At 43.3% G+C, this 12,772-nt stretch overlaps 1 protein-coding gene across 2 annotated transcripts in view; it reads left to right on the forward strand.

The window, feature by feature from the left end:
- GLUD1 (glutamate dehydrogenase 1) overlaps positions 1-12,772 on the forward strand; it is a 36,187-nt gene that overhangs the window by 13,465 nt on the left and 9,950 nt on the right. The window contains exons 2-6 of one of the 2 annotated variants that reach the window (XM_040624128.1): positions 1,513-1,593; positions 2,115-2,170; positions 3,129-3,192; positions 7,813-7,907; positions 12,566-12,745. In XM_040624128.1, the coding sequence (XP_040480062.1) occupies positions 1,513-1,593; positions 2,115-2,170; positions 3,129-3,192; positions 7,813-7,907; positions 12,566-12,745 (476 nt within the window). The remainder of the gene's footprint in view (positions 1-1,512; positions 1,594-2,114; positions 2,171-3,128; positions 3,193-7,812; positions 7,908-12,565; positions 12,746-12,772) is intronic. The other variant, XM_040624129.1, reaches the window with a different exon arrangement.

Below are 12,772 nucleotides of genomic sequence, written 5' to 3' on the forward strand. Positions count from 1 at the left end.
GCTCTTTATGATCGTATATACAACAGATGAAATTCTCTTAAGATGTATCATTTGTGTTTAGATAGATGTTTTCTGAAATATATAAGTAGCCCCCTTTTAAAAATGACTGGGGAAGTTTTCTCAAACTGCCAGTTTATAAGATATTGTATATTTCTATCTGAAAAAGTTTTTTTTTTTAAATGGCTGCGCTAACGCTTCAGCAAAGCGCGATTTTTTTTTTTTTTTTAAGATTTTATTTATTTATTTGACAGAGAGACAGCCAGCGAGAGAGGGAACACAGGCAGGGGGAGTGGGAGAGGAAGAAGCAGGCTCCCAGTGGAGGAGCCTGATGTGGGGCTCGATCCCAGGGCCCTGGCATCACGCCCTGAGCCAAAGGCAGACGCTTAACAACTGAGCCACCCAGGCGCCCCGACTGAGCCACCCAGGCGCCCCTGAAAAAGTTTTATTCCCAAAATTCTTCTTTAAGAGATGTCCCTGAGGCCCCCCCATTACTGTAACTCTCAGTGGAAGCTGGACCGTGCTTCATTCAGGAATCCTTCATCACTCACAAACACACACAGTGCCAGGGAGCCCCCATAGCATGCAAACATCAACCTCACTCTGGCCTTCTTCCTTGGGGTTCAGAAGCAATGAATTACAGAGGATATAGGTGGCTTCACGCTGCAAAACTCGGGAGGGTGAGTGTCCAGGACCCCCAAAACCAAAGTCGTGGGCATACACACTTTCCACGTCCCCACTACCAAACACCTAATCACTTGAGTGTACAGAGACATTAAGACACAGTCGTCTGTCACTTGGCCACCTCCCATCCTTGCCAAAAGAGCAGAGGGGATGGCTGAGAAATGACTGTCCGCTTCTCATCTCTTGGTTGACAGGCTAGCAGTAGGTGAAGGGAGAAGAGATGAGGATCTCTGGGTACACTTGTCTGAAGCCAGAACCTCAAGACATCTGATACTAAGTTGAATCTGTTGAATCTGTTGACTAACCATTTGGTCCTATTTATATTGCTATCAGAAAGCAAAATTTTTTTAACTCCCAGCTACTAAATCACCTAAGCCAAAAAGTAAAAGAAAAAAAGTCTTCACTGAATTAGTTGCCTTCCTAAGAGCATAAAAAAATTCATTTGAAGGTAGTTTATGTCTTGCGAAGTCATGGTTCCTGCTGGATGGTACTGGGCTGTAAGTCCCTCAAGATCATCTCTTCATCTCCAGGAACCCTGCTTGATGCTCTTATCCGCTTCTACCAGAGTGCAAAGTCTGCACTCTGGTGCCAGGCTTTTTCTCTTAACTATCAGAATTCTTAAAAATCAAATTCAGTACTCATCCTGTAGCCCTTGCTAGGTGTCTAATTAGCAGGTTTTCCTTGACTTTGTATCACAAGCTACTTTAAGTGTTCTTGGATATAACCAAGGTGTAAATGCAAAAAGTGCACATTTCAGTTTCTAGCACTTTCTCTTTTCACCATGCAGCAGGATGTTCTAAATATGTCCCCTTCTTTCTCACCCCCCCGCAGGTATCCGCTACAGCACTGATGTGAGTGTGGATGAAGTGAAGGCTCTGGCTTCTCTGATGACATACAAGTGTGCAGTGGTTGGTAAGTGATCTCCTTTGTTGCTACCTGATAACGCTTTGGGGAAATATGTTTACATACCAGGTTACTTTTAGGATGTTATTTAAGTTGCACAGTTTAATGCTTACATCATTTTTCAGTCAGTCTTAAGATTTAGTCTTTCTTTTTTTTTTTAATGAAAAACTTTTTATAGGAACTACTTGGATTTTCTTTAAGTGTAGATCTTTTTTTAAATCCTTTTCCATGCTCTGTAAATAAGACCAAATCATAGTAGAAGGAAATTAAATACATTTTTTCTCTTAGAAGTAGTAAAGCACACTGATTAAATAGGCATCATAACTTGCCTAGCCTTATCATTTCTGTTCCACTAGAATGTTAGTTCAGGTACATTTTAGAAGAGATCAATGTGGGTTTATTTCTTGAATTTTCTGAAATTAAAGCTTAAAGTGTCATATTTGAATTATTGTAATATTGCCTAGTACTTTCTGCCTCTTGAATTTTTTTGTCCTTTGTATGGAATAACAACTTGCAGCCTTCTCTTTCAGATGTGCCATTTGGGGGTGCCAAGGCTGGTGTTAAGATCAATCCCAAGAACTATACTGTAAGTATCAAAATGACATTTGTGCACATGGGGCACTACCAAAGGACTTGAAATTATGGGGTTTCTGTGTGTCCCCCATACCAATGAGAGTAATGGCCTCTATTGCTTTTTAAAGGAATGGAAAAACAAGTAAATAATTAACTCACTGAGTGTGGTGCCATATAAAGGTCACCTGCTTAACATCAATGTCCTTTCTCATTTTTACGCTTGGCTAAAAGGTAATTAATACCTTCGTATTCTTACGCATTTATATCCATGTTATATATTCTATAATATAAATATAATATGCTCTATATACATTTAACATGTTACTGTGATCTGAGGTTTTTTTGTTTTTTGTTTTTAAGATTTATATGAGATAGAGAGATTGAGATAATGAGTGGGGGGAGGGGCAGAGGGAAAAGCAGGCTCCTTGCTAAGCAGGGAGCCCAACATGGGACTGGATCCCAGGACGAGGCAGCCCCTTGACCAACTTGACCCACCAGGGTGCCCTGATCTGAGATTTTTATGTTGGGATCTCAAGGTCTAGTGAAAAATATCTTAATTCAGTAAACATTTTATTGTTTATCCTATCAATTCCATGTTAATTTAAGCTAGCCATTACTATGCTTTACAACACTGAATTAACATGTTACAAACGTAATACATACGTGATTTCATTCTTTTTAAAATTAGCCATTTAAATCATAGGGTCCTGTATTAATACAAAGAGAACAGGAACTGGGATTTGAGCCCCAGTTCTACTATCTGTTATTTGTATAACCTAATTTCTGATCTGTCATTCTCTTATCTTCAAACTGGAAATGCCTGCTTTATGAGTTAAAGGATTACACAAGAAGATAATGAAGATGTCCTATAAATAGAAAATATGATGCAACTATTACTTATCTCCACCAATGGTCTTCTATCCAAAACATTTGTCTCGTTGTTGTTTTGTTTTCCTTTTTTTCCTTTATAGGATAATGAATTGGAAAAGATCACAAGGAGGTTTACCATGGAGCTGGCAAAGAAGGGCTTCATTGGTATGTGTTACCTTGTAGGCTTGTGCATAGAGTAGGAACATCTAAAAAGCAACTTGTCTTAAGTTAAACTCCTGTTTTTATCTGTATGTACCTGGGTAGAATGGCCCCTTTACTTTGAGAAACGGGATTCTGTGATAACTGTGGTGGATGTATGTGGGCCTGTTTTTGATATGTCTCTAATAGAAAAGTTTAAGTTCTCAGTATGCACTGTGGATACCACGGGGATGGATGGCTTCCACCTCGTCTCCTTGTATAATCACTATTGTGATGTCCAGAAGGATTTTAGGAACTAAATAATACCTGTGTTATAAACATTTTTTAATGTGTAAAAAAATCACCTTTGCAGTAGTCATCCTGTTGTGAAAGCAGTGAGAAATCTGATGCCTTTTGGAATTAGAGCCTAAAGCAGGCCGCCCCTGCTGGGAGCGAGCAAAGGCTGGGAGGTGAGGTCACTCACAGGGGTGGCTCACTCTGCCCTCTCTGGCTGGTTTTGAGGATTCCCGGGGCTCCTGATGTTTGTCACGAGGCCCTTTGGCTAAACACTACATTTCTGAGGCCGCTGATCTTCATTGGCTTGATGTTTTTGTATCATCTGTCATCTCTGTCGTGTGTTCTTTCATGTGAGATGTGAATATTCTTTGCTCTGATTATGAATATTCATCATTTAATCTTTTAATTTTTCCAGCAAATTGAGTCTGTATTTCTTTTGTTGTTCTAGAAGGATTCTAATTTGTTTTAATAACATTAAAGTATGTAACAGAATGTCTGCCCTTGGGGGCGCCTGGGTAGCGCAGTCGTTAAAGCGTCTGCCTTCGGCTCAGGGCGTGATCCTGGTGGTCTGGGATCGAGTCCCACATCAGGCTCTTCCGCTATGAGCCTGCTTCTTCCTCTCCCACTCCCCCTGCTGTGTTCCCTCTCTCGCTGGCTGTCTCTCTGTCACATAAATAAATAAAATCTTTAAAAAAAAAAAAAAAAAAAAAAAGAATGTCTGCCCTTGTAACATAAAGAAGACTGACTAAAGTAAGAAAGAAAAAAATCTATTTTTTCTGTATTCTTCCCTCTGTGTTTTTCTTCCCCAACATTCTCCCCACCATTGACAGGTTCCTCTGAGCTTAAGATATCCTTATTTTGAAATTTGCCCTCTTCTTAGGAAAAAAAGAGCATGAAATATACGGAAATAAATATAAGGAACATGAGAACTTTACCAGATTTGGACTGTCGTTCATCATTTAAAAGGCATTTGGATTCCTGGCATGTGGCCGCCTCAGCACTGCTGTGAACTTGTCCTGTCACTGAACAGGGCAGCGCTGGGGAAGTGACTGCCTTCGTCACAGAAATGCCTCCAGCCTCCGAGGCTGGTGAACTGCAGCCGTGTTCGGCCTACTGACGGCCTTCATAATTTTTATATCATATTTCCTCTTAGCTTGAATTGCAACGTGTTAATAGTCGTGAGTGGTTTCAGACTTAATTCAGTAGTATTTACTGCCCATATCTAGACTATCACCAGCTTCATTCTCTCCAGATTGACAAGTGCCTCAGGATTTCCAAAGGTTGAAAGTGATTCATCGAAACAATGAAAGCTTAAGTACTGCAATTTGGCTTCTTTTCTGAAGCAAAAAAGCCGCATTGACTCACAATGCAGCTCACCTGCCACCTGGGCTCAGAAAGCTTTGTAGCGTGGCAATGGGGGGGAGGGGTGCTCTCTCTCCCTCCAGGGCACAGAACTGGTCCTAGCAAACCTCTGCGGCTGAGGTCGCCTGTCCCTTACGTGGGGACTTCTCTTCCCGCAGTTTCAGAATGTGAGTTCCACTTGGGGCTGAGTCCTGGCCCCTCACCTTGTGTGCGCGTAGGAGGAGCTTTTCAGTTGCTGCCAGGAAGTCATCCCCGCCTCTGACAGGGATTGCCATGGCTCCACAGACCAGTCTGGCCAGTGCTCCAGTCCCTCCACACTGAATGTCCTTCCATTTGTTTCCAGCTCTTGTCATTTCCTTCAGTGATGGTCTGTAGTCTTATATCACTTCTGTTATGTGTATTCATAAGTACCTTTTTTAATGCTATTCTAAGGGATATTGGTCTGTAGTACTCTTTTCTTGTGAGGCCCTTGACATCAGGGTAATACTGGCCTCAGAATGAGTTAGGAAGTGTTCTCTCTGCTTGTGTCTTGTTGTTGGTTTTTTTTTTTTTTTTTGTGAAACATTGGTGTTCATTCTATTGCGTGAGTTTAGATACCACCTTCGTAAACTGTAAAGTTCCCTTACAGTAATCCAGTGTGTCCATCTTTTTAATCCCCCCCACATGCACCAAAACTGGCGTTTCAGCTCCACCCTGTGCTCGTGTCTGTTAAAGCAGCTGTGCTCTTGAGCCACTTCATCTTTTTATGCTAGTGCGGGATGGAGTGATGGCATTTTAGCTCTCCTGGGGTTAGGTACCTGTTGTACAAAGTATGCACTTCCAGGCTTGTTCTCTGTAAGGTATCTGAGAATTTGTCTGTAATTCAGGATTTACTTCTAATCCGAGCACCCCTGGATTTTGTGTGGAGGAGAAAACTCACTAAGCCTAATAGTATTTCGGATTTGGGTAGGGAGAGCTGTCTCACCTTAGGCTGTCTAGATGAATTGAGGTTTTTGAGAAGCAATTTATCGTACATTTCCGATTCACAAACTGTACCTCAAACTTGCCCCTCACCAGTGTCCCCCCTCCAATTGCTGTTCTCCAGTTGGAATTGTGATTTGACGCAGCAAGCTTACTTGATATTTGTTACTGCCAAAAAAAATTTTCATAGTTGCCTCTGGAAGGATTCAGAAGCAATTTGTCATTTATACCTTGGGAGAAAAGCAGTATGATCAAACAAATCTTTACGTACATCTCTGAAGTCTGTTGCTCTCAAGGAATGGACATTGTGAGCAAATGGAAACAGTAGAGCCCTTTTGTCAGATGGTGAGGCTAGGATGGAGCATTAGTCCTTCCAAGGAGAGGAGAGTTATATGGGGGAGAGTGGTTTGGGGAAGTCAGGCTTCATGAAATTTAGAAGCCGCCTAAGGGAAAGTGTGCTGGGACACAGGAGAATGAGAGATGAGCTGGGGGGTGCAGGGGTGTGAAAAGCAAGCTTGACCATTTTTAAGTTACCTTAGACGAGTTACGTATCCATTGCATCACAGCCTGTGCAGAGAAACACAGCACCTTGGACCTGGGCCCCAAAGTGTAGGAAAATATTAAAACGTACCTTACTCTGGGCATCTAGGTGGCTCAGTTGGTTAAGCATCTGCCTTCCGCTCAGATCATGGTCCCTGCTCAGCAGGGAGTCTGCTTCTCCCTCTGCTCCTCTCCCCCCCTCACCCCTGCTTGTGCTCGTTCTCTCAAATAAATAAATAAATCTTTAAAAAATAAAATAAAATGTACCTTGCTCAGTTGGTTAAAAAGTAAGAAAATACACAACTCAAGTACAGCCCTTAGAAAGAACCTTATTTGGGAAACTTCATAGCTGAACCATTTTTAAAGTTGTGTTTTTCTGTTTATAAAGGTAATGAGTTTGTGTTAGGCAACTGAAACAATATAGAAAGCTATAAACAAGGCCGAAATGGAAACCTAGTGAGCGGGTGTGAGGTATCCGTATCCTTCCAAACTTCTGCACACATACTGTATATACACATGGAAATAGGCACACAGATACTATACGGGGGTCTGGGGCTAGAGAGAGAGAGTTTTATGTAAATGGGAACGTACTCTACATGCTAAACAAAACCTGCTTTTTTCCACATAAGGTGTTTTGGTGAGGCTTACAGGCTTTTTAATGGTTGCATAGTATTTCTTTATGTAGATAGAGCATATTTTATTTAATTGACCCACTAAATAAGTTGTTTTGATTCTTACTGTTCTCATAGGCATATTTCTGTGTATTCCTCCCTTGACAGATTTGAGTGGGCATCATTTCACATATTTTTACCTGAGATCTCAGTGTGACCATCGGTATTAGTGCATTTGTTGCTGCCTGTGGACTAACCTACTATCCTCAAACTTTCTAATTTGGTGTGATTTGAGGAATTGAGAGCCGAGGCCTAAAACTTGATGTACATTGAGTAAGCTTTGAATAACAGGTCAAAGCACGGGTGAAAGTCCTACGGGGCTTAACACAATTGCTTCAGCAATGTGTGTTTTTTCTTTTTCCACTTGGTGGGCTTACACCCCCAGTAAGCGGTATGTTTCTGTGCTAGCTCATACACAGACACTCCCTAACCACAGCAGGCATGCTTACGTAGGGCAAGATGGTACTGTTCTCTTTAATTGCAGTTCAAGGAACTGAGGTCAAGAGGAGTACACTGATTTGCTTACGCTCACATATTCAGAAGTCCAATTGAGTGGCTTATGTGTGTTATGCAAAGCTAACTCCAAACATGCAGCAAGGAAACGCCAGAGGGAGGAATTACCACGTAACACCGCGTGTGAATAAATTTTGTAGTGAAACATTTAACGATTATTTCTGTGACTTTGTGTAGTTACCCAGATGAAATCTGAAGTTTTCTAACCACGGTAGCATTGTTATTGTAGAAAATTACAAGAATCTGTGTGTTTGAGATAGTGGATCTTAAAAGCTGGTATGATGCCCTTTCCTTGTGCCCCCAGGTCCTGGCATTGACGTGCCTGCCCCAGACATGAGCACGGGCGAGCGGGAGATGTCCTGGATTGCTGACACCTATGCCAGCACCATAGGGCACTATGTGAGTACCCGCCAGAAGCCCTGAGGGCTTCATGTGCTATCTATAAGAAATAGCAAACTGATTGTATGTGGACGGAGAATTTGCTGGGTTCTCCTCCTCCCCCTTAATTGTATCTTGATTTGCATGTTATTTTACTTCTGTCTCTCTTGTCACAAACCATAAATGTAGTGAACATGGACTGAGCTTTCAGTTACATGCTACGCGTCCCGAAAGCTGGGGATGGGACCTCAGAAATGGCAGGGCAGGACATGGTGCAAGACACTAGAAGGGAAATAAAGAAGCATTCAATTCTGACTTCCCTCAAAGAGCTTTCATTTAAAGAGGAATTAGGACACATAAGCAGATAAGGAATGGAAATGGGGTAATACAAGGATGGAGTTACATCTCTGAAGGAAGACTTCCTGGATGAGGTATCTGGGCTACACCTGGAAAATGGGTATTTAAACATGGAGATTGGGGGGGGAGGTTGCGGGTAGGAGGAGACACAGTGTGGAGGTCAGATTGCCTGGAGATGAGGCCTATTTTGAAGCATAATAGAAGAGTGAAGAAATAAGTGAACCAAGACAAAAATAAGCCCTAGTTTTTTGTTTTGTTGGCCAGTGAGAGGGGAGGCTCTGGTGCTGACCCTCTCAAGGGAGACTGGGCTGGTGCTGTTAGGCTGTACTGGAGCCCAGGGATTGTGGGGGCTGGGAGAGCGCTGGTGTTAGCAAGGAAATGCGCGTTAGCAAGGAAAAGAACCGGGAGGACTCGAGTCTGGGGAACCAAGCAGAAGTAGTGCCACTAATACAGAACGCAAGAAGGAATCCATTCTTGGAACGGATGGAACCTTGAAAAACATTTAAGGGGTAGGAAGAGAAAGAGAGTTGAAAATATATTTATTAAAAATGTATATGCAGGGGGCGCCTGGGTGGCACAGCGGTTAAGCGTCTGCCTTCGGCTCAGGGCGTGATCCCGGCGTTATGGGGTAAAGCCCCACATCAGGCTCCTCCTCTATGAGCCTGCTTCTTCCTCTCCCACTCCCCCTGCTTGTGTTCCCTCTCTCGCTGGCTGTCTCTATCTCTGTCGAATAAATAAATAAAATCTTAAAAAAAAAAAAAAGTTTAAAAAAAATGTATATGCAGAGTGCCTCTGCCAAACAAGCAAGGTATTCAGTGCGGTTGGGGTAAATGGGAGCAGGGGGAATTCTGATGCTGGGGCAAGGCGTAACAGGGCCTGGCCAAGCCTTCACAGGTGAAGTCAGAAAAGGACTCCTTGAAGGAGTAAGCTTCTGGTGTGTACTCTGAACGACAAATAGGATGAACTGGAGAAGGGTCAGGGGTTCGAGTGTTGTTGGAGGCCGAAGGAACCACTGGGTAAAGTTCTGGGGTGCAGAAGAGGTGAACTTGAGACTAAGGGAAGACTGTGGTAGCCAGAGTGGAAAGCAAGAGAGTAGAGCCTAAGAGAGGCCAGTTAGAAGAGGGTCAGACCAGATCATGCCCCTGTGAGTGACAGTGAAGACTTCGGTCTTTGTCCTGAAAACAGAAGGGCGCCGGTGGGGTGCTAGCTGGGAGCACATGTGAGGCATTTTGAGCTTCACTGTGTGTGGCGGGGAACGGGACTGCTGGGGCCAGGAGTCCGTGCAGGAGCCCAGAAGAGAGGGGATCCTGGCCTGCCCTGGAGCTGGAGAGAAGTGCGCAGATTGAAGAGTGATACACAGGGCAGGCATTCAGTTGCAGAAAAACCAGAAGCACTGAGCTCCACGTGATGTTGAGGGAGGGTTTCCGGTCAGGACAAGTTGGGCAGTTAGATCCTCTGTGGGACTGCAAGGGGAGCCAGGCTGCAGGGAGGTGTTGAGGGAGGGAAATAGGGCATGAAGAGTAGCCTTCACTGAGAAAAACGGCACTGGACAGCAGAATGAGAACTTGAAAGGTGGCTGTTGCCCAAAGAGAAAGATTATTGTTGTTGTTGTTGCTGATGCTAGCAAGTTGACTGGCTGTGGGCCCCAGATTCATCCGCAAGAGACGATGCGAGAAAGATACAGTAGAGGTAGCAGAGCCTTCCAAGGGAGTAAAGGCCTCATGAATTCTCCTTTAAAGGGCCCGAGTGGAGGGGCGCCTGGGTGGTGCATTCAGTTAAGCATCTGACTCTTGGTTTCGGCTCAGAGCATGATCTCAGGGTCTTGAGATCAAGCCCCACATCACACTCCAGGCTCTGTGCAGAGTCTGCTTGAGATTCGCCCCCGTCTCTTTATGTCTGTCAAGTAAATAAATAAAATCTTTTTTTTTAAGGGGGGGGGCTAGTGGAAAGATGCGCCTTGGGGAAGAGGAGAACTATTCCCCCCCAGAGAAGGAAGGGGGCCGCAGCAGGCAGTGGGAGGGACTCACACGTTAGCCTGAGGTCCTGACAGGGTGCAGTCTGTGGTTGGGAGCGTGAGCCTGGATTTGGAACTGGCTCCCTCACACACCAGCTCCGTGACCTGTGGCAGGTGCCTTCAGCTCTCTGGGCCTCCGTCTGCTTGTTATGAAAGATGACAAAAGTAATAGCAGCTAATGAGGATTAATTGAATAGTAGTGTAATGCACTTAGAATAGTACCCACGCCTTAGTAAAACACACAAAACAATAAGTATTCATAAGTATTATATCAGGTAAATTGCATAAATTCCCTGAAATAAAACAAGAGCCGTATGAGACGCTTCAAAGAATTTTGGTTTTAACTGCCATTCCCCAAAATGATGCTTTTTCCATGTCAGCTTTTGATATTAAATGAGCTCTGGATATGGTCTCTCGTTCTGTTTAAGCAAGACACTAGACGGCATAGTGCAAAGTGGTAGGCAGTGTATTCATTATTCATAGCTTATTCCCAGAGGTGACCACAAAAGAAAGTTTTGTGAGGCACAGCCAGCTAAACCTTGGCAAAATACTTCCCTTCTTAAAGTGATAGGAAATCCAAAATCAGGGCCTAAGGTAAGGAAGTCACGGTTTTTCTTACTTAATTTCCAGATGTACAGCTAAACATGCTTCACCATTTGTCTAATCCTGCCCAGAAGTGCAGGCCTTGGAGGGAGGGCGTGTTGTCATGGGGCTGCTGGGACAGTTAGGTGTGCTGGGGAGGAGGGCGGCTGGCACCGGGCCCGACCTCAGACGGGATTGTCAGCAGCTCCAGCATTCGCATTTGCACTGTGTAAAAGCATTTGGCACTAGGTTCGTAATTCTGGGTTCTCAGTGTTAATTATTCATGAAGGGGAACTGTGGGAAAACTACTGATTTCTGTAAATCACTTTACCAGACTGCTTTCTTTTATTTTTTAACTCTTTTTTTTGTTGTTGGCAGTCTAGAGCCAATACAATTCTAAGTTCTCTAAAAATAAACAGTACAGATAAAGACCAGGTTACTTTTTAACTCACCCAGCTACAACATCTGTTGGAGGGTAGGGACTATGGTGTGGGGTAAAGCCTTCCATCTTGCTTGCCATGCGTAGCGGATTGCCCTGCAAGTTTAGTAGTCCGTACTTTATCCACAAATTTAAAACACTTCTTCTTTTTACGTTGATTTCCTATGTATATGAGGACCATGTAGTTTCTCCTGCCCCACTCATCAGTCTGTTGGTTGCTACAGTTTATGGTATATCTGATGTATGTTGGAAGGGAAGCTCTCCCAAGCCCTTTGTTTTTTCTGATGATAGTTGTTCCTGAACAAAAATATACTGTCAATTCGCAGAGTGCAGGAGGATGGGTGGTGAAGACTGTTACTCTCCCTGCCTCCCAGAGCTGACTGCTGCTTCCAGAGAGCCTCGACTCAACCCACAGGCAGGAGCCTCTCTGTCTCGCCCACGTGTACCTCTTTGTTTTCCTAATTCAAATGATACCATACTAAATACACAAAAAATTTGAATTCCTAGAAGTAGAATCTTTGGATCAATGGGTATTTTTATTTTGGTGGGCATTCCAGAGTGCCCTACAAACCCGTTAGTTATATTATCTTTTTTTGTTTTAATTTCTTGAATACTTTTGTTAATCTATTCTTTTAGGTGAAGCTGAATATTATCTTTTAAGTGACATTTTATTGAATTTGTAGATTAATTTGGTGGAAGAGTATCTTTACAACATTGAGTCTGACCAGGACTACCATAATGCCTCTTCCTGCTAGGCTGTGTTTGGTGACGTGCTCAGGTTTTATGGTAATTTTAAGAGACATGTGAGATATGTATCCGACTTAATAGGGCTTAAATACTTTGGAAGGAATAATAGTTGTAAGCAGAGCTATCTCTACTTTTGTGATACTGTTTTTTGTACTAATGATGTAAGTTCTTAAAACCTTGTTTCTCCCTTTAGAAAATATAGTCTATTTTTTTTTTTAAAGATTTTATTTATTTGAGAGAGAGAGCAAGCAAGCACAAGCAGGGGGAGGGGCAGAGGGAGAAAGAGAAGCAGGGATCCCGATGTGGGGCTCGATCCCAGGACCCTGAGATCATGACCTGAGCCGAAGGCAGATGCTTAACCGACTGAGCCACCCAGGAGCCCCATGAAAATATGGTCTGTTTTATTATATATTTCTAGGAACAGAAATTGAAAAAGCGAGGCTTCTCCCTATTGGTGAAAGTGTACCCATAAGCACACATGTAGTCCTCATGAGCAAATTAGTTAAACAAAAACGTGAAGTTTGGACTGTTCTCTTGCAGGATATTAATGCCCATGCCTGTGTTACTGGTAAGCCCATCAGTCAGGGCGGGATCCATGGGCGGATCTCTGCTACCGGCCGGGGAGTCTTCCATGGGATTGAAAATTTCATCAACGAAGCTTCTTACATGAGTATTTTAGGAATGACACCAGGGTTTGGAGATAAAACGTTTGTTGTTCAGGTAAAAATGTTCGCTGTCTTAAAGAAT

Source organism: Ursus maritimus, unplaced genomic scaffold (genome assembly GCF_017311325.1).
Source record: "Ursus maritimus isolate PB19 unplaced genomic scaffold, ASM1731132v1 scaffold_7, whole genome shotgun sequence".
Lineage (NCBI taxonomy): Eukaryota > Metazoa > Chordata > Mammalia > Carnivora > Ursidae > Ursus > Ursus maritimus.